The 23,773-nt window shown below is 33.1% G+C and overlaps 2 protein-coding genes across 4 annotated transcripts in view; one reads left to right on the forward strand and one right to left on the reverse strand.

The window, feature by feature from the left end:
* Nucleotides 1-533: 533 nt before the first annotated feature.
* On the reverse strand, nucleotides 534-5,457 carry LOC132698406 (flotillin-1). The gene is made up of 7 exons (XM_060664445.1): nucleotides 5,140-5,457; nucleotides 5,011-5,086; nucleotides 4,870-4,960; nucleotides 4,552-4,815; nucleotides 1,220-1,834; nucleotides 1,008-1,172; nucleotides 534-956 (listed from the first exon to the last, which is right to left on the reverse strand). Exons 1-7 carry the CDS (start codon nucleotides 5,189-5,191, stop codon nucleotides 939-941), a joined length of 1,281 nt encoding a protein of 426 aa, XP_060520428.1. The 5' UTR covers nucleotides 5,192-5,457; the 3' UTR covers nucleotides 534-938.
* Nucleotides 5,458-6,328: 871 nt separating this feature from the next.
* The window catches only part of LOC132698472 (uncharacterized), a 109,255-nt gene continuing 91,810 nt past the window's right edge, over nucleotides 6,329-23,773 (forward strand). Inside the window, exons 1-2 of one of the 3 annotated variants that reach the window (XM_060664539.1) lie at nucleotides 6,329-7,109; nucleotides 7,232-7,270. The gene's annotated coding sequence lies outside the window, so the exon portion shown is untranslated. Of the gene's footprint in view, nucleotides 7,110-7,171; nucleotides 7,271-23,773 lie in introns of those variants that run through there. The other 2 variants (XM_060664537.1, XM_060664540.1) reach the window with 2 other exon arrangements.

Below are 23,773 nucleotides of genomic sequence, written 5' to 3' on the forward strand. Positions count from 1 at the left end.
GACATGAGCATCCTATAGTTTTTACCTTACCACCTATGTAGAGATATTGTAAGATTTCTTTTTTAGATTTTTAATGATTTGGATATTTTCAATTAATATTCAATATTTTGTTTACCAAAATTAGCAGTCTAAACTTTTCTCCTTAGTTATTACGTTTTTGAATGGTTTAGATATTGTCATTTAATTTTCAATATTTTTTACCAAAATGTGGCTTTCTGAATTCAGGATCGGATTACTATGTAGAGACACTATTGCAATTTTTTTTAGGTTTTCAATGACTTTGGCATTTTCAATTAATTTTGAACATTTTTTTACCAAAATAAGACTTTCTAAAGAGAAGATGATTGATGAAGCTGGGACATACAGCATCCTAAACTTTTCAGCCTGAGTTACTGTGTAGACACTATTTCAATTTTTTTTTAGGGTTTGAATGGCTTAAAGGATTTTCTATTTATTTTAAATATTTTTTTACCAAAATTTGGTTTTCTGAAGGAAGGAAAGTATAAAAATGAAATGTACCAAGAAAACGGAGTTAGATAATAGATTTATTTATTAAAAAAATATATAGACACATACATAATTCCATATGAAAAGGCTTTCAACAGACTAGACTTGGATAAAAAGAAATACTATTCTTAAAAGGAGAGATTCTTTATGACAATTCAATGGTATTTTTTTGGCTAGTAATGTTAAAACTAAAATTATGAAATACCATAATTCCTACATTGCAGAATATGGGCAGCCATGCTATAACCTGAAGGGTAAATTATAAATTCAAATACAGGTCACACTTATAGCTCCTTAAGCAAAATACAAATATTTATAATAATGTATGCCGCTGAAATGTGAACAAGGATAATAAGATACCATCAAAAACACTCACACAAATTTGGTACACTTGCACGAAATACATTATATCTAAGTGGCGTCTCCGTCAACTAAGCGGCGTGGACAGACTAAAACCGGATGAAATTAAAACTCAAAATTGTTGTTAGAATAAACTTTACCTTAGAAATATCAACGCCCGTCAAATTTTTCACGAGCAACGGCACTCGTGTAACAATATCCAACACTTCGCCGGTCAATTTTGCAGCTCCCACTTCTCCATTACCCGTCGAAACCATTGTTATCTTCTTGGCCTGCGACAACGGGGCTGCCACCTCTGCAGTGACCTGAAATAATCGCTAAACACTCGGTCGCATCATAAATCTAGGCTTACCTTGGGTAAAACCTCCAAAAACATATCAATCATTGCGGCATCTTTATATTCTTTCCAAGCCTCGGCCTTTTTAGCCATTTGCTCGGCTTCAGCCTTCGCTTTAGCTTCAATGGCGTAGGCTTCGGCCTCTCCTTTCAGTCTCAAAGCTTCCGCTTCCGCTTCGGCTTCGAGGAGGGTTCTCTTACGGTTGGCTTCAGCTATTTTCTCCAATCGATACTTCTCGGCTTCAGCGGGACGCCGAACGGTGGCTTCGAGCTCCCTTTCGCGGCGAGCTATCTCCTGCTCTTGTACGGCTATCTGTTGGGTCCGTTCGACAACCTGAATTTGCATCTCTTCTTCCTTTATCTTCTGCTTGGTTTTAGCTGCCTGCAGCTCGTACGCCATCTCGGCTTCGGCATTTTTCGTTTGTACTTCCATATCGTACGCGGCTTTCTTCAACTCGAAATCTCTCCTGGCCTTGGCAATTTCGGTATCGTTCAAAAACACTGAAGCCATTCGCTGTTCCTCAGCTATTGCTTCTTTTATTTGGGCTTCAGCGCGGGCTTCTGCCTCTCCAATGCGCGCATCACGTTTCACTTCGGCCGTGCGAGCCATTCCTAGGCTACGTAAATAGCCCTAGTAAAAAATATAGTGAACAGTTGCCTTGTTATATCATATTATGTCTTTCGTGAGGGGCTAACCACTATGGCTAGCTACCATAATTTCACAGCCACCAAGATTCACAAATTAAACTTTTGTGGAGGAAATGGGAGTAAGGAAAGAGCTACCGCTATTAGTACGGATATTAAGGGTATTAGTACTGGTCGTCCTATATTTAAACTTATTAATTCCATTAAAACCGACCTAGAACGTTACGGCGTTATGGCACAGTGTTCAAGGTTTTTCGCAGCTACTTGCAGGACAAAACACAGCAGGTTAGAATAGAGAATATCTTGAGTGACTGTCAACAATTCACCTGGGCATTCCACATGGCTAAACTATTTATTATATATATTAATTCATTACTAAGAAATAAAATACAGTTTTGGTTTTTAGTGATAACTCTTTGCCGGAAGTTAAATCTAAAGCAAAGCGATGTATTGAAATGAGAAAGGATTGGCTAGACTTTAATGAATTAACCCTCAATGCCAATAAATCTAAATATGTTGCCTTCTCTTTTACAGATATAAACAGACCAGACTTTAGTTCTTTATAATTACCAAGAACAGGATTTAAGATTCATGAGGTGAATAACATTAAGTACTTGGGTATCATAGTTGGCAAACATTTTAAGTGGCGATTCACGTTAACACCTTGGTTGCTAAGGCTAGAAGACTTATTTACAAATTATATGAACTGCGAAAATTTATGAATAAAAAATTCTTGATATCTGTCTATAAAGCATTGGTTGAGTCTATTTTTCAATATGCTATAGTTATATGGGGTGGTCTGAACACTAACTTTCTTGAACCTCTAAACGTTGTTCAAACATATATTGTTATATAATGAAAATACATTAAATATTAGAATGTTATATTTCTATAGCAGATTTCTATTTATAAAAAACAAATCAATTAAACCAGAACTTATCTGTACCCTTCTATAGAAAGGACGGTAACCACAGATTTGTTGCAAGATTGGATTCAAAGTTATTTAATAATCTAGCCTTTAGCACAAAAAAGCTCTAATTACAAAATATTTGCCAGAAAGTGTAAGCCTGTTGTATATATTCCACATTACTGTATTCCGTCCCTAACGTATTTGATACCCGTTTACTATTTTTTTTCCTTTTCGATTTTTTTTTCTCTTTCTCTTTCTACGTGCACCTTTTATAATAATCACGTTTATTTTTAATTATATAAAATTCTGCAATCACCGTAATACTAGTTAGATTTTTGCACATACAGGTTATTTGTGATCTAATGATCAGTTGAGTACCTCATAATTTGTAATGCTAGTTTTTATTTACTATTGATGCTATTATTGTAACAGAAATATAAAACAACAAAACAACAAAAACAACCATAACATTCAATAGAACACTTAACGTGAATTAAATATTTAGAAATCGAATTTTAAATGGCTGTTTGACTTGCTGTTGACTGCTCAATAATAAAATGTGTTATGTATTTTCTTTCCCCTTAATCATTGGTTTTGGCCAAAAATTGAAAATTTTATACAAGCATTTCTATATCTGCAAAATTTTTCCTGTAATTTAAGAGCATCATACCTATGTACTTTTCGTATTGGTAAGATGACACGAATTTTAAACAACTCTGTATAAAATTTTTAGAATGCTTATGTCAAATTTGGCAGTCCACATGAAGAAGTTCAGGTGCAAAATTATTTACATTTATTGAAAATTTAAAAAATAAAATTTTTACTCTAAAAATTTCACAATAGAAAACAAACTGAAGATGTGTGATAAAAATAACAATATTAAAAATCGCTGTAATTTGTTTTCTACTAAAAAAATTTTTACTGCATACTGCATAACTTTTGTAAAAGAAAATGCAGTACATATTTCATATATAATATTCCACACCTAAATCTTACTGTTTATAAGAAATTTTGAGTTCTATATAGAAATTGACTGAAAGCCTTTGTTTTGGATTTGGAGTTGATTGAAAAATAATAAATAAATAAATAATAAATACAGGGTGGTCAGTAAGTAACAAAAAAAGTCTTGGAGACATCCAGATTATGTGTGGACTGTTAAATTTCTTCTAGAAAAGCAGTCCAGTAATATTCAAGTTAGGGGTGTTTATCTTTAATGATCTTCAAGAAAGTGAATGAAGAGTTTGAGATGCTCTGTGCATTTGAAAACCATCAAAATTTTAAATAATTGATTATCAAGGTGAAAATAATTTGTTTAATCGTTGGCCATTTAAATTTTTAATTTGAGTGAAAAATTTGAACTTAAACTTCTTGAAATTTCCAAATGAATCAGCATTAAAAATTGATACAACAGATTTCTGATCATATTGCGCGCAGTGGTTAACCCCTCGGTCTTTAGCTAATAGTGAGCAAGCCATATATTATAACATAAATGTTTGCGGGTGCAGCAAATATTATAAGTAAAATACAAAAAACGAGAGAAAGTAAGGAAACAAAACACATAAACACATACCTTTGCACCCTTTTAGTCGCAAATTGGAGTAAAGAAAACTTAAACTAAATAAAGAATTAAATTTTTAATGTAAGTATGGATAGGTGTGTTTTAAACATGGATGCATTGAAAATTAACAAATTTAGGTGAGACTTTTCATCACCTTGTTGCATCCTACTACAAATAGCATTACAAACCCACCTATTCATCACTTTTTACAATTCCAAATAAATAAAACACATACCTCTTCGTCTCGTATATCCTTAATAGTATATGACACGACCGTGATGCCCATGTTCACCAAGTCTGAAGATGCGACCTCAAAAACTTGTTTGCTAAACTTCTTTCGGTCTTTGTATATCTCTTCAACTGTCATAGAGCCCATCATGGCTCTTTGGTGTCCTTCCAAGGTCACCAACGCAATATGCTCAATCTCTTGTTCATTTTTGCCCAAAAATTGCTCACAAGCTGCCAAAAGCATTTCCTCATTTTGTCCTTGTATTTTAACCTAGAACAAGGAACAAGGGCTATTGTTTATTCAAATAGTCTCGTTAAATCATACCTGAGCAATTCCAGTAACAGAAATAGGCACTCCCTGGCTTGTATAAACTGTAGGGCTATCTACAATTAGGGTCATGGTGTTGAGTGATATTCTGCAAACACAAACACTACCAAAGCGGAAAAACTACTGTTATTTGTGTACCTTTGGATTTTTTGGATTCCAGGCCAAATAAAAGCCCTGCCTCCAGGCACTAAATGAGGTTTGCTGTAGCAGCATCCTGCCCAATTCAATGATGCAACTACACAAATTTCAATAGGATTGGATACTCACCTGATATAACCATTGCCTCATTTGGTCCGCACGTTACGAAGCCCCAAGTCATGTTTTATCCGAAATTCACGACTTAAAACATAAACATGAATTAATACCCGATAATAAGGAGTAAATTATGAATACAACGGAGATAAGGCGGTGTAAACAACAATACCACAGAATAGTGCAGTAATATTTGAATTTGTATTCACCACCCAAATCTTTTGCAATGGATGAAACATGAAGCACCACTGTCGCACACGTTTTGATTCTGAGAAAGAAACTAAGAAATTGGCAAAACTGTTTTTGAAAAAAAAACATGCTCTATTTGTTATGCAGTCTTTTTTCCGTCGAACTAAAACTTTAAAGTATTTTAGGATATCTTAACGGTAGATAACTAAGATGGAACGATGTAATAGTCTGAAGATACATTAACAGATGGCGCCAAGTTTCAATCCGATAACTTAGGTTTTATGAAATATATAAATTTTACTGAAAGTATTATCAACCTAGATGCTATTCCTTAAAAAATAATTTTATTGCAACTTCTGTTACTAACCTGAGTTTGTTGAGGGAACATGATGGGTAGCCTACTTTCCGTGGGGAAATCGGTCGATAATTGACCTACATTCCGTTAGTTGGCTGACGCGCGACCTGACCTACGCTAGAAGGGACCGAGGGGAGACACGGATATTTAGGCACGGTCTCCGACACGTGAAAGTTGATTGTAGTATCTCCGGCGCTAAATTGAGATGATCATCGGATTTGATTGGGATTCGATCTTTTTTACTTTTTCGGGAACCTAGATATAAAAATTACGCTCTCATGTAGTAGTTTTGGCCAGTTTGCATTTTCGTTGGAATGCGACATAACGCTAAAGCTATCGTCAATTTTATTCGATAAAGCTACTAGTGAAATGGACGCCCTGCCTATGCCGAGGAACTTATAAAGCAACTATATAAAAAAAAAATGAGAAGGTCCATCCAACATACACATGCGCGAGATTTAAAATCTTATGTTTAACGGAATGACTTTGCGCTGTTCAACAACCAACATGGCCACTGACAAATCGTCAATAAGTTTGGATGCAGCATTTTTACGGCAGTATTTTCTGAAAGTATGCCAAAAAGGGAGTTAAATATGTTAGAAAGAAAATGTCATGAAGTGCTGTTAGTGAATGAAATGTAGATACGTTTGTGGAAATAGTGATGATAGTGATCTTTTCACTTGGTCTGTGTCCTGGAGGTATATAAAATTACATTCGTGATAGTGCGCAGGAGAAAAGTCAATATTTATTTGTAATTAGAAACACTCGAGTGAGTTTAATTGCAAGAGAAAGAGCATTAAAATAAACCCATAAAATTAGTGTCAGAAAATGAACGACACAATTTGCCTATTTAACACCTGTTCGATCCGAGTTGCGCGAACGCATAGCCGTTTTCGCTAAAAAGTATGCCCATTTTTCATCAGAGCGTGAAGAGACAATGTAATATCCGACGCATTTTCTTCTATTATAATTTTCCACGTCGAAAGTCCATTATAATTATGATCGTATCTGCCAATTTACAGGTTTAATTGGTGAACGCGCTCTTTACAATAAAACAAATAAAAATTAACTTTACGGAAATGATCATTTCATTGTTAACTTTACACGTCATTAATTATCGATCACGTTGTCGAGTCTCGGTAGATTTTCAGTTGTCGGGCCAAGCCGCGAGGGATGTCGGGACCCTTCAGAATATTCTCCAAAACATATGCAGGTATTTCCGCCAAGTACTTAATAAACATAATCATCGACAGCGAAGAAAAACGAAGTCCGAACCACCTGCAACACTGCGACTACCATTTCACGGGCACGTCGAAGAAGGCTGTGAGCCGCCGGCGCGTTAACAACTTGTCGAGTCGAGAGTATCGCAGTGCGCTTTGACCGCCGCCTGAGGAACGTAATAATTATTCCGATTTAAAAGTGTGTCTCGGGGTTATCTAATCGAATTTTCGGCCGACTGTTGTCCTTCGATCGGTCCGGCGGGTTGTGGATTGGGTGATTTTTTTGTTTATTTTTTGCCCTGTCCGTTTTTTGGTGGATGGACGAAATGACACCGAAGTAGGCCGAATTTTTCGGCGATTTTGGCCCCAGACCAATTGCAAGGTAGGTTTTTCTTAAGTGCGGCGAAGCGCATTGAAAAATGCGAATGCGTGGACGATGTATTGCATTGACAATCGTGCTGAATATATAGGTCAATAAGCTAGGTAATTCGGCTTATAATTTTTTTTATATGCCTGCTGCTAATTGAATTTTTTGAAACATATTTTTTCATACGCGTAGCTGGTTTTTTGAAGAAAAAAATATATTGAAAGGCAGCGATCCAACTCCAACGAACTTGGCGTGGGAGAGAAAGGAAAAAAGCTTTTAGAAAAAAAAGCCTTTAGTTTTTTGCTGATTAATCCCGTTTACGTTTTAGGCAGTGTGTTCCATATAATGTGGGGATAGCATGGGGACATTGGAAACCATAGGAGATGCAAGGTCTGTTAAATTAGGAGAATTTTAAAGAATCTTGTGAGAAACTTAAATCTGCCTGCAAAATGGCTCCAGTGCGAATCGTTTCTGAGGAATTCGTGAAAATATAAAAAGTTTAATTTTCTATTTTTGACTGTAAAACCCAAGAGCTCGTCAAGATGATTCTCAGAGTAGTACCTTATTAGAACTCTTTTTTACGAAGGACATGATGACAGAAAATTTAAAAATTTAAAAATTTTTTAGACTCACAAAAGCAAAATTTCATTTTTTTTATAACAGTCCATGATCGTTCTCGACAGACATTCAGAAAACTGAAGTTCTTACCAAACAGTGAACTTGTATTAAATTTATTGTTTATTAAAAATTGAACAGTCAATAACGTAAAACAAACAAAGTTTCTTTATTTACTAATTACATTGGAATATCTTACGAACTTGCGAACTATATTGCAATAAATAAACAAATAATAATTCACATTTATGAAATGTAATTCAATAATTAATACATATTGTTGATAGTAGTTTTTTGCAATCTCAATTACAAAAGGTTATTATTTACTAAACATAAGTCAAATCGTCTATCCACCTGTGGAACTAATCTCGTGTGACCTCTGTTCAAAAATTACGTCGGTAAACAGAAATTTTGATGTAACATCTTTGTATTGCACCGTAACTGTCAGAAAAAGTATTTGCTAAGGACATTTATTTTTCAATGCTCACTTTGTTTATCGCAATAATTGGACTGTCAAATCTTTTAATTTGTTTGGACTCTCATAACTTTTGTTTTTATATATCTATTGAGATGATATGATCCACTATAAATCAAATTTTGCTTTTGTGACCGTAAGAATGATAACAAAAACACCGCGTGATACTTCAATTAAAGGCATTTTTTATTCTAATAAATAAAATATTCAATATGGCGGTCATAAGAAAATTTATGCCGTATTTCGAAAACAAGTGAAAAAATGTTCCTATTACCTTTTCGTATTATATTATTCTTAAAAAAAGTGTTTTAACAAATGTACTAATCCCCGAAGAAGAAGAAAACAGAAAATACAACTTATTTTCTCATAAACTTATTTAAAATATTCCTATCCCCATGTCAGCCTGCCCTTACACACACTGTAGATATTTGGCTTAATTTTCATATGTGAATTACATCTTTTTTAGTAAATGGCGCCAGACGAGGTTCGTAAAGGTCAAATGACAAAAAAATCGCGAATTTTGCAATTTACCACTATATCAAATTAAATTTTACTACATTCTCTCGGTGCGTCAGTTTATCTGTAATATTTGTTCTAAGCTTTATGAATTCAGTCTGCGTAGCAAGATGGGACCGTTTACGCACGGAAGCGTAAACATCAGCCTATATGACGCAAGATTTCTGTCCTGTCACACTCCCAAGAACAAAGACTTTTTATTTTCCCAACTATACCTAAATGTTCGAAAGATAAGAGAACGGTAAAGATTATTGACACGAGAAATGCAAGAATAATGGTTGCCACCGCAACTATCACGACACAAAGAATATATTTAATATATATATTTAATATATATATAAGATATTTTAAAAAGCTGTTCCTTGTTAAAAAGTATGAAAAAAAATCAATTTAACTGTGTCTTTGAAAACTTTGCCTTTCCGGATTTATATTAAGTTTTCATATTTTTTAACAAAGAATCGCACTCTAAAATATCTCCGTCTATTTTTTTAATACTCGGTATATATTTCAAATGGAATCTCTTGAAATGCAACCTTTTTCAAATTATTAAAATTGTATGTATACCTAACAATGATGTTAACGGTTTTTTTGTTAACAACATTGTTCATCATTCCAAGACCCTAATAATAACTAGCGTCGTATACCCTCCGATGTTATCCTAAGTAGTTGTTCCATTCGTAGTGATTTTTCTATTTTATTGAAAATTCTCTTTAGATAAGGATCTGTTTAAAGTTTAGGTTCTAAGCAAAAATTTGAAAATGTATCGCAGACGATCTGCATTTAGCTGAATTTTTAGTGGATCTGAATTTATTTGAATAAAAAAATACCGACTTATTATTGTGCAACTTTCTAAATTTAACTGATAAGTAAAAATTTTACATTACAATATTTTCTATAGTTCTAGTTTCTTTTCTATATATTTCATTATAGCTACGCTTTTGTCAATGTGCTTGTTTTTCTTGTTCATTTAAATCAATCTTACAAATGGCTCGTTGTTTGGTTAGTTTGTTCTTTACTGGAATACTGAAACAAATAATGCATAAAATAAAATTTATAATAATCTAAATTCTCAAAAAATCTTCGAGAAAAATCATCCAGGTAAAATAATTGAGAAAATATATACACAATGTCTTATTACAGTTCTCTGTTACTATTAACCAACAAACAAAACAATACCCATTACAACCAACTTGACTGCTTAGCAAAAAAGGATTTCTATTCGTCCATATTATGCTTCTATTTTATAAAATTTTTTACTAGACCAACTTCGAGGTTGAATAAGAACTGAATTTTTACAAATCAAAAGAATGTGCCTTTTTCGTTTAAATTGTTCGAACTAATGGCCACCTCAGACCAGTTAAATTATTAACAAAAAGTATCTAGAATATAACGTTGGTTTACTTCTCTAAAGTATTTGGTGGAGCAAGACAGAATCATTCAACAATATTTGTAAAAAAGCGACTATGACAATAAAGTAATTAAAATATAACCCGGTGTTTGACAAGGGGATAAAATGTCACCAAAGCTCTTCATATCTGCTGACATCACTCACATTACGCCGATTACTAGAATATAGAGACATGTTAGATGATGTAAAACTGCTTGTGATAAAATCGAATTGCAAATAATTTTTGACGAAATAAAATACATAACGAATCTAGTCCCAAAATGCTGACTGACACATACAGGTACTTTACACATAATATCACAGTAAAGGGAAGAGAGCTAACATCAACATCAACGCCAACTAATAGGATAAGAAGTCAAGATCTACATACGAAGACAAGAGTCACAGATGTCATATCTGAACCTGCACCTGCAGACTTATTGAATGGAGCCCAGAGCAGATAGTAAACGCAGACGACGACCACCAATGTGATGGCAGGGTAGCATAAGAAAGTAGTTGGTTGGCAAAAGCATTATACAGGACGTCCTATGTCGAGCAGTGGATTTTAAAAAGACTGATGATGATCCTCATTCTGTATGTCACTCTGTTTATTTCATAATATTTAATATGGGTCAATAATGTCTTAAAATAAACACCAAATTTCCCTGCACTTTACGTTTATTTAATAAATTTACGTGTCAGGCTACGATAAGACTGTCCAATGTGAAAACAAAACCATGAGTGGCGAAAACCGTCTGAATTACCGAACGCAAAAACTAATCAGCGCGCAATTTTTGTAATTACCGTGTGTTTTTTTGGTAACAATAAGCGTTGCGGCAATCTGCTGTATGCACCTCAGGGGGAAAGTATTTTTTTGTTTTCATCGGAATTTGGGTCAAAGAACCCCAGCGTGATATAGATGTTGAAATGGATTTAATGAATTTTTTTTCAATTTATCAAAAACAAATAAGTTACTTTCATTTTTTCAAAGAAATTGTCACAGGTCACTGTAATGCTATTTACAAATCTTCTGGATTTCTCCTGCGTCGGTTTTTGCTTAGTCGAAATTGCTGACGTTTCGCCAATCATCTCGTCGGCTTCTTCAGAGCTTAACCTGAAACTGACAAAGGTTCAGTTTATCAAGAACCGTCGCGGGAGGAAATCGGAAAATTTATAATTAGTAAATAAGTAACTTTTTATACAATACAATTTTACAAGAGGTGCCTATTGTTTACCTAATTTTTAATTATTTTCTATGTCTGTATAGTAAGTACCGACAATAATTATATTCAAACTGTGATGACTGATTTTGACCACATTATTTTGATAAACATCTGACGGCAGGCAGATTTCAACATTATTTATTGCTTTTATTTCATTCATTATTCATTATTATTGAATTTCAAAATCATAAAAAACAAAGAAGGAAACTGTTTTTTCTAACGCACCTTGTATTAAAAATAAAGTTTAAAAAAACACCAAATAATCTGTTCTGTTTATGTCATTTTTTTAATAAGTGTTTTTTTTGCTCTTACAGACGGACCTACCCATAAAAAGTTTTTTGTTTTGAAAATTTTGACGGCTAAAACAAAACTACATAAACACTTATACTATACTATACTGCTATAAGTCGAATATTAAAAAAAGACTAAAATTTTATTAAATTGTAGTCCATTTTCTAATACTTTTCGTGAGGGTTCCCTTTTAGGCTTTAAAATAGGGCAAATCCCGACAAAATGTCTAGTCCACATTTGACACCAGGGCTGCGTTTAATGCGATATCAACACATCTATTATGTAATGTCCTGTAAATATTTGCAAAATCCCGCTCGTTTTTTCGATGTTAATCTCTTTCGTGGCAGAAATCGGCATCACGGTATTCTAGGAAACTGCAATCGGATGTCAATAATTACGATAAAATTACTTCTATAAAATTTATTTCGCCATTATAACATACGAATCATGGCGTAATATCGTTAGTAATACAATATTTATCTTTCGCGTGCTATTTTAGATCCGCATATTAATTCTTCGACTAATATGCTCACGAGACCATCAGACATGTTGCAGGTTGGTACTTACGCGTACTAATAAAAATTCTTTGGTAATTTTCAAGTAAATGAAAAGCTTCTTTTGAATTAATATTCAAAAAAATAATAACTGACCGAAAAAATATGATTTCGAAAAATAAAAATTGCAAATTTTACTCGTTTCCTAAAAATAGTGTTAAATTTCAGTTCCTCTTACGTTAAAAATAAGAAAAAATATTGTTTAATTAAAGTTTGCTTTTCTAGAAACTAGAGCAATTTTTGCAGCAAAAATCATCAAATTTTTCGGTTTTTTATAGTTTTACTTTAAGTTATGGTAGCAAACGTTTTTTCTTAAATATCACTGCCTTTTTTATTCAAAATCTGTAATAAGTAATATCGTATCATATAGTAAAATAACACGAAATGAGTTTTTCGTATTTCGTTTATATTCGTATTAAACCCCAAATGTGATCTCCCATCATATTCTCGTCGTGCTGCCCGTGATACAGCCGATACTTGCCCGTGAGAAGGCACCCATGTTACTATTAAATTCGTCTAAATAAAAATGTAGCATATGAAGTTTATAAGATATTCCGCAGCCCGCAATTTTAACGCTTTGAAGCATGTTTTCTATCAATTGTTTATAATTGTTAACTCTATGATTTCCGAGGAACCTTTCAACGACTGCTTTAAAACTCTTCCAGACTCGTTTTTCACAAGTTCTTGTCCTTTAACTTCAGATAACTTCGGAATTGGAATCTAGAGCTATCACAAATTGCTTCATTAGAGGAAAAATTTCGTCATGTGGTATCGGAGTTGAGGTTGAAGGAAGATCATGATAAAAGAAAATTTCAGCTATTAGCTATTAATACATGGTACATGTGTGCCAAATTTCATTAAAATATATTTTATTTTTGAAACTTGACCACCCTGTATCTCAAAATTAAGACGACATTTGTTCATATGAAATTTTCTATTTAAATCCAAAAACGTCCCCTTAATTATTGACATTCAATCTACGCTCCAGCTGCGTTCCTTTTGGTGATTTTAGTTTTAATGTTGGTCTTGATCAAGTAGTCTTAATAAAGTACCGCGAAGAAAAATCTGGAAAAGCTTGCAAGCCAGAAACGTTGACAATAAACTAATAAGTGTTATCAAAAGTTTATACAATGAAACAAGAAATTGCGTAATAAGTAAGAACATGAAATCAAAAGCAATTATAATACAAGAAGGAGTGAGACAGGGGGCTAGTTTGAGCCCCTTACTATTCATAATTTATACGGCCGATCTAATTAGAATGGCAGAACAGCGATCAAAAGACCTTAACGTTGGATACCATACCGACGACTAGAGCGTATCAACATATCGGAATGTGCCTTCACCGATGAAAATCGATCATAGCAAGTACCTCGAAAGATCTGGAGGAAAATCTAAATAATTGGGATCAGATACTAATAAAAAACAGAATTAAAATGAACTTAAATAAAACCAAAGTTATGGCAGCGTGAAACGAGTAACAGAAATTAGAGGTGAGGATACGTGGGACACTAATAGAACAAGTTATTAGCTTCCAGTACTTGGGAATTATGTTCTAAGACACAGGAGGACATGATACAGAATTAAATAATAGAATAGAAAATGCATTAAGTAAGGGTCTCATAAATAAAAAGGAAATTTTCAAAGAAAACTAAAATGAAAGTTGACAAAATAATTTACAGACCAATCCTTACATATGACTCCGAGTCTTGGATATTGTTAGATAGGCATAAGAGCAAAATTGGAGCAGCAGAGATGAAGCACTTGTGTGAAAGCAATAATCAGAAGGGACAAAATTAGGAATGCACATATAAGAGAAGAGTTAAAGGTGGAATCCATAGAGGAAGAGAAACAACTTGGCTGTTGGGGTCATTTACAGAGATTGTGCAACACTGTATAGACGTTTCGCCCAGATCTCACTTGGCATCTTCGAAGCATTTTCTTAGCGCGAGCATTGAAGATGCCAAGTGAGATCTTGGCGAAACGTCTGCAGGATTCCAGTCGGAGTTCAACAAACGAACGGATGATATCCCAGAATATATTGTCAAATTAAAAAAAAAATCAAGTTCCCTATTAGAAAACGCCCTGTATATTGAGAATATGAACGTCATATGAAGGGGGTTTTCAATGTCTTGAAGAATAATTGATATACCTAATATGTTCCATTTGAAAAAATGAAATTTTATTTGTCTTTGGAAATTGATGGTATCAAAAACTAATCGACAAATTTAAATTATTTTTGCCTCAATTTTTGCCCAAACGGAACATCCCAAAAACAAGCGCTGTTCTTATCGCTTAAAGAAAGGCACTCGAGGTAATTTGAGTGACATCTTTTTTAATAATTTATTGACCCCTCACATGGCCTATGGCACAATACTAAGGTTGTAAGCAACCGGCCTCTTGTAATACCGGTCTTTATGGGTTTAATTCGGCATGCCGAATAAAAAAAACAGACGATCGATGCTCTATTTTTTATAGTCCCCGCGGGATTCCGCTGGAAATTGATTTTCCTTTTCGGAAAAGGGTGGGTTATTTTTAGATGTGCTTTAAATTTTACTTTGCCGGCCGGCCAACTTTATTCTCGGTTTAGAAATTGGATAATTGGTAATAACATTTTTTTGGGTATAACGTAAGCAGATAAGCATTATTTTTCAAACATCTTTATAAATTTTTAATGCTACAGACTTAAGGTGCCATATTCATTTAATGAATGTTGGCCACAATTATAGCAAATTCTTCATGATCTTGTGCAGCTCTAAAGAGTGACTGACCATCGAGACCAATCCGGTGTCTAATATTTTTAAACCATGAATATTTTTTCGTTCCGATGCCTCGTTTTCCTTCAATCTTACCGTCCATAATTAGCTTCAGGAATAAGTACTCCGTGTTTCGATCTAGACCTTCGGTAACAGCTGACGAGATACTTAAATTTGTAGACCTGTTAGATCTGTTGGCCGTTAACCGAAGTGGTTAAACGAATACCTCGTGCTCTGCCCATAACAACCTTTGTTTTTCCACATTAATTCTTAAGAGAACGCGGTCAAAAATATAAATATAAATTACGCCTTTTCCTATGGGAAAACTTTGCGTGGTTTCATTACCTACTCTCACGGATGCTGTTTCATTAAGGTAGAGGTTCTTTATGAAACAAAGATCACCTTTATCTACATTTTTTCCTAGTTAAAGATTTATTAGTTCTAAATGTTTGAGACAGTCTAATTCTTTCTAGTAGTCTGTACAGCATAAATAGACATCTTTCCATTCGTCTCGGGATTTTTGATAATTAATATCTTAATTATCTTGTCATTGGATATAATATTCTAATATACTACTTGCAGTAACGCCGTCATCACATTACTTTATTGGAAACTATCATTGCCATTTTCCTGAACTTTACGATATAACTTTTCCATCCTGTTTAGTGATCCCTCCCTGTCAATGCAAATTTGCATTGTGTAAAGGAATAAACTAGAACATTTTCCGAAGGCTCTATCAGCTTATAGAACTAATATTTATTATTGTTAATGTGATTACAAACCTACTTAAAAACGAAATTATGTACTTTTAAAGTATAATCTAAGTCAATCCTCTTAACGTTTTCAATATATACCACTACTTTGTAGTGTGTGTATTAGTACTAGAGAAAAAAGTGTAATATTGTTGTATTCCAGATCAATTGAAAGCCATCCAATACCATCAAAATGCTACTAGAGCAATATAATAAATGAATCTCTTTAACGTTTTCAATAACTGCTAGCAATATGTATTCTCTATTACTGAGAGAAAGAGAAGAAAGCCTAATTTCGTTGCATCGTAGCCTGCCAAAACAACTCCCATAATAATCATCTATTAAATCTCAGTTTAACAAAATCATGTGCGAAATATTCTTACCTTACAGATCAATTGAAAGAAGTGGACGAATACGATCAAAATGCTACCAGTGCAATAAAATAAACGATCTCCTTAATATTTTGAATAACTGCTACTAATATGTATTTTCTATTATTGAGAGTCTTGACAGCATTGGCACCTTCTCCAGAAAGTTGAATTTTATTGCATCGTAAGTTGTCAAAACAGCTCCAATAATAATGGAGTAATTAAATCTCATTTAGAAATATTTAGTTAAAACAAAAGAACGACTACAATGAAAACGCTACCAGAGCAAAATATTGAACGTTTGGGTTAAACAATCATCGCAGCAGCAAAATTTGGAGCGTTACTTTTGAAAAACAGTTTGGTGATTAAAATATGTTTACGATAAATCCATTTGTAAATAAGCTAGTGAAGGAAAGGAAAAAGAAGAGTTAATTAACAGACTTTAACGATTTTAACTTAACTAACTTTAACTTTTGAAACTATTTTTTATTATTTTATTATTAAATGAATCTGAAATTAATAAGAGCAGTAGAGGATAAAGCACATTCTCTGATTTTCTCTGCTCGCTTTTCTTGCTGCTTTATTGACAATTTTGTATTTCTATATATATATATATATATATATATATATATATATATATATATATATATATATATATATATATATATATATATATATATATATATATATATATATATATATATATATATATATATATATATATATATGTACTCTAACGTCACTGTGAAATGTTATTAAGTATTGTTGTTTCTTAGGAAATATAGATGGTGAGGCACTGAAGATTCATATTCGAAACAGCTTAGTTAAAGTACCCAACAACTTTTATTTTTGAATTGAAAACGGAAAAATCTCTCCGCAGAGATAAAAACATGGGTTTATTTGCGTTGAGAATCAGGATGACGTGGAATCTTCGACAATTAAGAGAGAGTGGTGAGGGAGGGAGAGAGGAAAAAGAGAGAAAGAGAGGGAAACAGGGAGGGGGGGAGAGACTGAACTGACAGTTCAATCATATAATAGAGTAAAAAAAGAGTTAGCTGACTGGAATACGCTTAGCTGTTTTGATTTGACTGGAATACGCTAAGCTGTTTTGATTTAGTTCATTTGGACGGCTAGAAAATAATAAAAGCTCTAGGAAACAACCTTTAATTGTTTCAGAAAACACAGTATCCTAAGATACCACAGTTCGTCCACAAAATTATTGTTAATAATTGTTAACTTTTGATAATGTGTGCTAGTGTTAATAGTAATGGAAATGCCATTGTCGATTGTTAATATTTAAAATCAATTGAACAATAATCAAATAACTGCTGTTGAATGTAATGAATTATTTCTCCCTGTTTCATTTCTATCTCTCTGAGGACTTTCTTTTGTCAAGCAGTTCTCAAAATTGGACAGGTTTCGCATCCATCTTTTGCCTACAAATTTCGAACTCAGTAGACAAAATTTTGCGCGTCTGAGTCGAGCTTTAAACTTAGAAGTCCCAAGGTCATTGTCAGTCAGTTTAAAGGAATCGTGGAACTGTAAGCCTAGTCTAATTTCGTGACTGTCGCCTACCTCTTTCAAAATGGCATGTGCCGTTTTTGCCATAAAGCACGCCGTAAACATTGAAATCGTCACAAGTTTAACGATATTGTCGGCAAAACGTTATTAACTCTTGCGCGTTTTAATTTGTTGGCGAATTAATCGTTTTATGGCTTTGTCGTAAACCAGCTATTTTTGGAACTTGGGTCAAAATATTACGAGGAATGCGCGACATAAGGTTTGTTCAAACTGTAATCTGAAAAAAAAGTTTGTTTTTAACACTTCCTTAGAAAATGACATTTTCGGTTGTAGAAATAGGGACGAAGATAGCGCTTTGTCGAAGTCGAAGAAGCAAGAAAATTTCTTTCCTCCTTAAAAACAGCATTGAATATGTTTTGTGTGTTTTTCGTCGACTTTACGTTGACTTTAAGTCTTTGACGTCACAATATACCATCCAGTGTAAAATTTTTAATACTTTTTTGCCACAACTGCCTTCTAAGTGTTTTTGTTCCAAATATTACGTTTGATTTCATTAAATAGATATTTTTGTACATCTACCTCAAAACATCAACACTCTATAATAAGCTGTTAAAAAACAACAAAAATAAGTTTTATTTGTTGGTTTGAAAAAATTTATATTTCTAAATGGGCCTAAGTGGACATTTTTGAAAAACAATATTGTAGAACGAAAAACTAAATGTAGTCGTTTATATTAGTTATACATTGTAGTTGACCATATTACAAATCAAGAAGGTGAGACTTTAAAAATACCCAGTTTTACAAAAGAAACAATTTATGGACAGCGACTCCTTTTTAACCTACCTTACTATGATAGCTGCACGAAAACTTTGAAAGTTTGAAATAATCAAGGTTTTCATAAATATACCACAAGAAATATATTTCTGTATTGAGAGATATAATAATGAATATTTCAAACAATCGCCGATTCTTTCTCTACAATCATCTTCTAGAAGAGTTTAAACATCTGGCCATTGAAAAGTTTAAAAACACCATAATTTGAATTAGTGTCGTATGGAGCACTATTTTTTGCGTTTGTGTGAATGAATTTGTAAAAATTTTATGTTTATCTTTCTTGTCTCGTTTGTTATGATGGTTCTTTTCCGCTTTATTTTTTTATAGTGTTCGGAACTAAATAAAATATCTATCTGTGTAATACATTTTTCTATAGTGTTGTCCTCCTTATATTAAATAATCCACGTCTCATCAATATAGAAGTAAGTATTGTTATTGCCAATAAACTATTTCCCCGTTGTCGAGTAAAAGGACTTTGCGGTTATGCTTTTTCATGCTAATAAATTTTGCAGACTTTTTCCTGTCTGAGATTTCGATTTACTGAGATCATTATTATTAGCTATATAGTATGGGTTAATTTTCCTATTCCGACCCTTAAAAATGAACTCAAAGTATAAAATATTCCTTAAGATTTCGTCTGCATTACCCTTAGTGTTATCTATATATTTTCTCATTTCGATTATTATCGACAAATTTTAATTAATTAATAATAAATTTTGTAAAGTGGTAAAACCCCCTTATTCAAAAATAGTTTTGTGTTTGTATTACTGTAGTGATTAGCACTTATCCATTATCAAAGTTAAAATCAGATATATTTCACTTTAGAAAAATTGTAAGCACCAAGTAAACCCAGGAATTATAGTGTTTAACGGTTTTGGTAAAAGCAGGAAATTTGGTCATGTAATTTTTTAACTGTGCATACGCATGAATCTGAGAAATTTTGTGCGAATAGAAACTTTCTAAATGCACGTTTGCGCTTTACTCCGTCAACTCTCTCCATAGATAATAAAAAGTCTGCATACTCTACATCTCATTAGTAATTGTTCAAATATCACAGCAATAACAATCTAAGCTGGGGCTAGTTTCATACGAAAAATATGGAAAACAATTAATACCTCGAAAACTGCTGGATGGAAATATTTTGCAAAAATGATCAGAAACTGAAAGTGGAGAGAAAAATGGAACAATATGCGGATCATAACGCTACAAGCGGCAACATTGCGACGCTATAAATTAGATAAAACCAAAAACCTGCATGATCAAAATTTCATCAAACTTCTACTTTGCGCTTTTCGAAAAACGTCTAATGTTCTGCCAAACGTGAGATATCCTGTATAATGGTTTTATTTAATTTTTTTATATTCCAAGGGTTTTCTCTAGTTTAGTTTCGTCAGTTTATAAATTTTGGTAAAGGTTGAAGTATAAAGACGATCCAACTGCTATATCCCTGTCCCCCATTTAACGATCCGATTTTCTGTGAAAGGAACTGTGAGAGAAATTCCGTTTTAATTTTACAAGGGGTGCATATAATAACCTGAATCCCGTCGTCTTCCATTGTCTTCGCATTCGCTTGAATCGACTGGGAGGAACGTGTTGATGACATGTATTATTCAGTTGTTGGGAAGCGGTAATAGGTGAAAACGTTGGGACATAATGCTAATGTATTTGCAGGTACTGAGGCCGACCGACAGGTGTTCGTTGGTTGAAATGGACCCAAACAAAAGATATTGTCGGAATTCGGCTCGAATTTCGTGTTCAACCACTTCGCAGAAGTTTTTAAGATTGGGGATTTCCTAGAGATGATAATTATCCGCTGTCAAATATAGATATAAAAGCTTCGTTTACAACTTCAACTTCTTTACTGTTCACGATTAAATTAGAACAAAAAATGTTCAGATTTTCACAGTTGTTTATTGGTGTCTTTCTCAAATACAAAATATGACAAGATTCCGGCAGCTAAATACGCTTGCGGAATGCAAAATTTGGGCTGTCTAAAAAAATTAAATCCTTAGTTGATTATATTTTAATAATAATGTCTAATTTATTGCCGCCTAGTGATAAAAAAAACGAGTTTTACCCTTAGTGCAATAGTTTCACAACTCAAAATAAGATTACAAAAATACAATTTTCTGAGTTTTTTCTTCTAACTCAGTATTTACCGTCTTCTTGAACCCCTGGGGAGATAACTAAAGGCAAATAATGAAGCTATTTCCAACTATAGTAATTTAACGGTCCACAGAAAATTTGGGGAAATTTTATTTCATATTTTTAAATAAAATAAAATCTTAATTACCGTTGTAAAAATAAATTGAAATTTAACAACAACAAAATTTAAATCCAATTCGTGATTAAGTAATAGATTCCAATTTCACAAAAAGTATGTAAGACAAAAATCCAAGTTGGACAATTTAATAAAATCCACTGAAAAAGAGTCAGTTATTTCATTTTTTTTCTGAAAAAGGAGTCTGAATTACTAGAAAAGGGTTTCAACTTTAATTTAAATTTCTCCAACATGAATAAGGACTTAAATTGTTTGGGGGTTGCCAGCTTGCTATTAAAGGTAATAACAACAATATTGTAAACACAAACGCAACTTAAAACTAACAGTAAATTCCAGGATCTTTCACATATGTCTATGGTAGAATTAATTAAATACAAGGTTTCCCAAAATTATACAGTATTTACAAGAGCAAGCAAAGGAAAGACAGTCATAGCTATCGAATCTAGAATATATTACAAATTACAATTATTATTACAAAAATTACAATATATTACAAAAACCAAACATTTTCATCAACCAGACATATACCAAAGTATACAATATGATCCCATCGAGTTATATCAATAACAAATCAAAACTGTAATTACAGATTTAGCACTTTTTAATACCAAATAAAAGTTATAAACCCTCAACCTCCAAAATTATATTATTTAATTATATTCAACAAACAGAATATGCCAATAAGGCCTGTAGATTCCTTAATTAAATTACACAAACAGGATATGCCAACTTTCAACAAGATTAGTAAAAATTTTTCAGTATTATATTGCCTTTAATTCGTTCGAACTAATCAACGAGGTTAAAGTCATTAAAATTCCTCCTAAGACAATTCCAGTTTTCTTTGATTTCCAAAATCTGTTTCCTAGCATTCCACCAATTGACGTAATAAACATAAAAGACAATATTCTCACTCAGAGACAAATCAATCCTATCATAAAATTCGACCATTTTGTTTTTAATTCATAGCTTTGAAATTTGAATAATTTTACCTGCTCTTAAAACGCACTACCATGTGATGTCAGACCGTTGTATTTCGATCTAAGCGCCTATATACAGACATTTAAAAACATGCAAAATAACCAATACTCATTGATAAAATGTGGTATTTAGTTATTTACTGCCTGACTAACAAGTCTTCTATTTGCCCTTTTATCAGCTGCTGCCCTGACTGTCAATTAAAAATGTGAGGAGCGACATGAGGTTCAATTATTTTTTTACCACCCATTCGTTAAAACTTTACATAATTTTCCATATCTTCCGTAATCTGGAACAAAAAATGACATATATAATCAAATATATATAGTAACCATAGTGAATAATGGGTACCCAACTAATACTTTTACTAGATAGTTACCTAAATCTAACTAAAAGTAGTATCTAGATGTGTTTTATATTTAGGTAAGTATGTATGTAATAGAAGATATATTTTGGACTTTACTGGTAAGTAACAAGTTTATCTAACCCTAATTATTTATATTTAGGTGTTTATGCTCACATTGCAATGATCTTCACAAACGTGAATGTTTATGTCCTGCGTAGAATAATCCCCTACACCTCTTCTGCATGCTTTTAGCCATTTTAGTCCTCACTTTTTACCTTCCAGTACCCGAATGAAAATTTTTCTGGATTTTTCAAAGTTGAACTCGTACAAAAAGGAACGATACAGTATTTATTATTACAGTATTTATTATTATTATATTAACCATTTAAAATTTGGTTAGAAATCAATGAAAAATGCTTGAAATGGCCGGTAGACTGATAGCGCGCTGTATACTTTTCTGCGGTGTGACGTCACACCGGCTGCGGCGCATTTTGCTTTGTTTGAAAATGCCCGACGACAATTCCGACTTTAATTATTCATTGTTGAGTACCTATTGCGATTTAAGGGTTCAATCTCAAGTTCAAGTTCACTTTTATTAAAGTTACTATTTATGCAGGAGTCCAGGTTTGTCATTATTTATAGCAATATTAGTTTGATTTTTGATCTGTTTATAGCTCTTCCAGTCTACATCGTTTTTGTTTTTTATCCATTTATTTCCGACTGCGGAAATATTTTTTTCCTAAATGGATGCGATTGATTCCGTTGAAAAGAAATCACGCACCCAGAATCGATCTTTTCCTGCATTCATCGATATGTGCTTCGGATTTACTTTCATTTCCTGACGGTATCGGGCGGAATTGCATAAGGAAATGGGGGCCTCGACATCGTGCCACACCGTTTTTAATGGTCCATAAATTACGTCGGAGAGAGCACGCAGACCATTCGTTTCGCAATACTAATAAACTTTTAAAAAGTTAAAAAGTTTCGTTCAAATGCAAGAATCGAACGTCCGTAAAAAGCGGGAAACAACAAAAACGCCGGAGAAATGCGAAAAGGTAACAGGCAGTCGTTCGCCGCCACGTTTGAAACGAAATTTATGTGGCAGGGACGCGAAGTCGACCGTAAAGCCGAAGCCATTTTTCATATCGTTCCGTGGTGGCAAAAAAATTTCGTTAAATATTCAGTCGTTTACCGTAAAACACAATTGACAATGAGGTAACGATATACAGGGTATTTTCTAATTGAATTTTAATGATTAAGGGGCCGATTTTTGGTTCCATTTTAAAGAGAAAACTTCAGATGAACATATGTCCTGAACTTCTTAACAGGGTGGTAAAGTTTTCAAGAAAAAAATATATTTTTCTAATATCTCTAATTTCTGTTATAATTATTTCTAACCATTGTAGTAGGCAGATGTTTGGCATAAATTTTGAAGTTCAGTTTTTAGTGTCTTATTAATTTGGTGTTTAAAATTTCCCAGCATTTGTTTTAAAGAATGGTCGACTTTACCAAAGATTTGCATTTTATGTATAGTTTGGCTGAAGATAGTGCGCCGGAAGATAGGCGGTTGTATCAAGAGCGCTTTCCTAATAGAGGCGTTTATATCAAGACCGCTTTCCTAATAGAG

The sequence above is a fragment of the Cylas formicarius genome, unplaced genomic scaffold (genome assembly GCF_029955315.1).
Source record: "Cylas formicarius isolate icCylForm1 unplaced genomic scaffold, icCylForm1.1 PGA_scaffold_2__14_contigs__length_35257938, whole genome shotgun sequence".
NCBI lineage: Eukaryota > Metazoa > Arthropoda > Insecta > Coleoptera > Brentidae > Cylas > Cylas formicarius.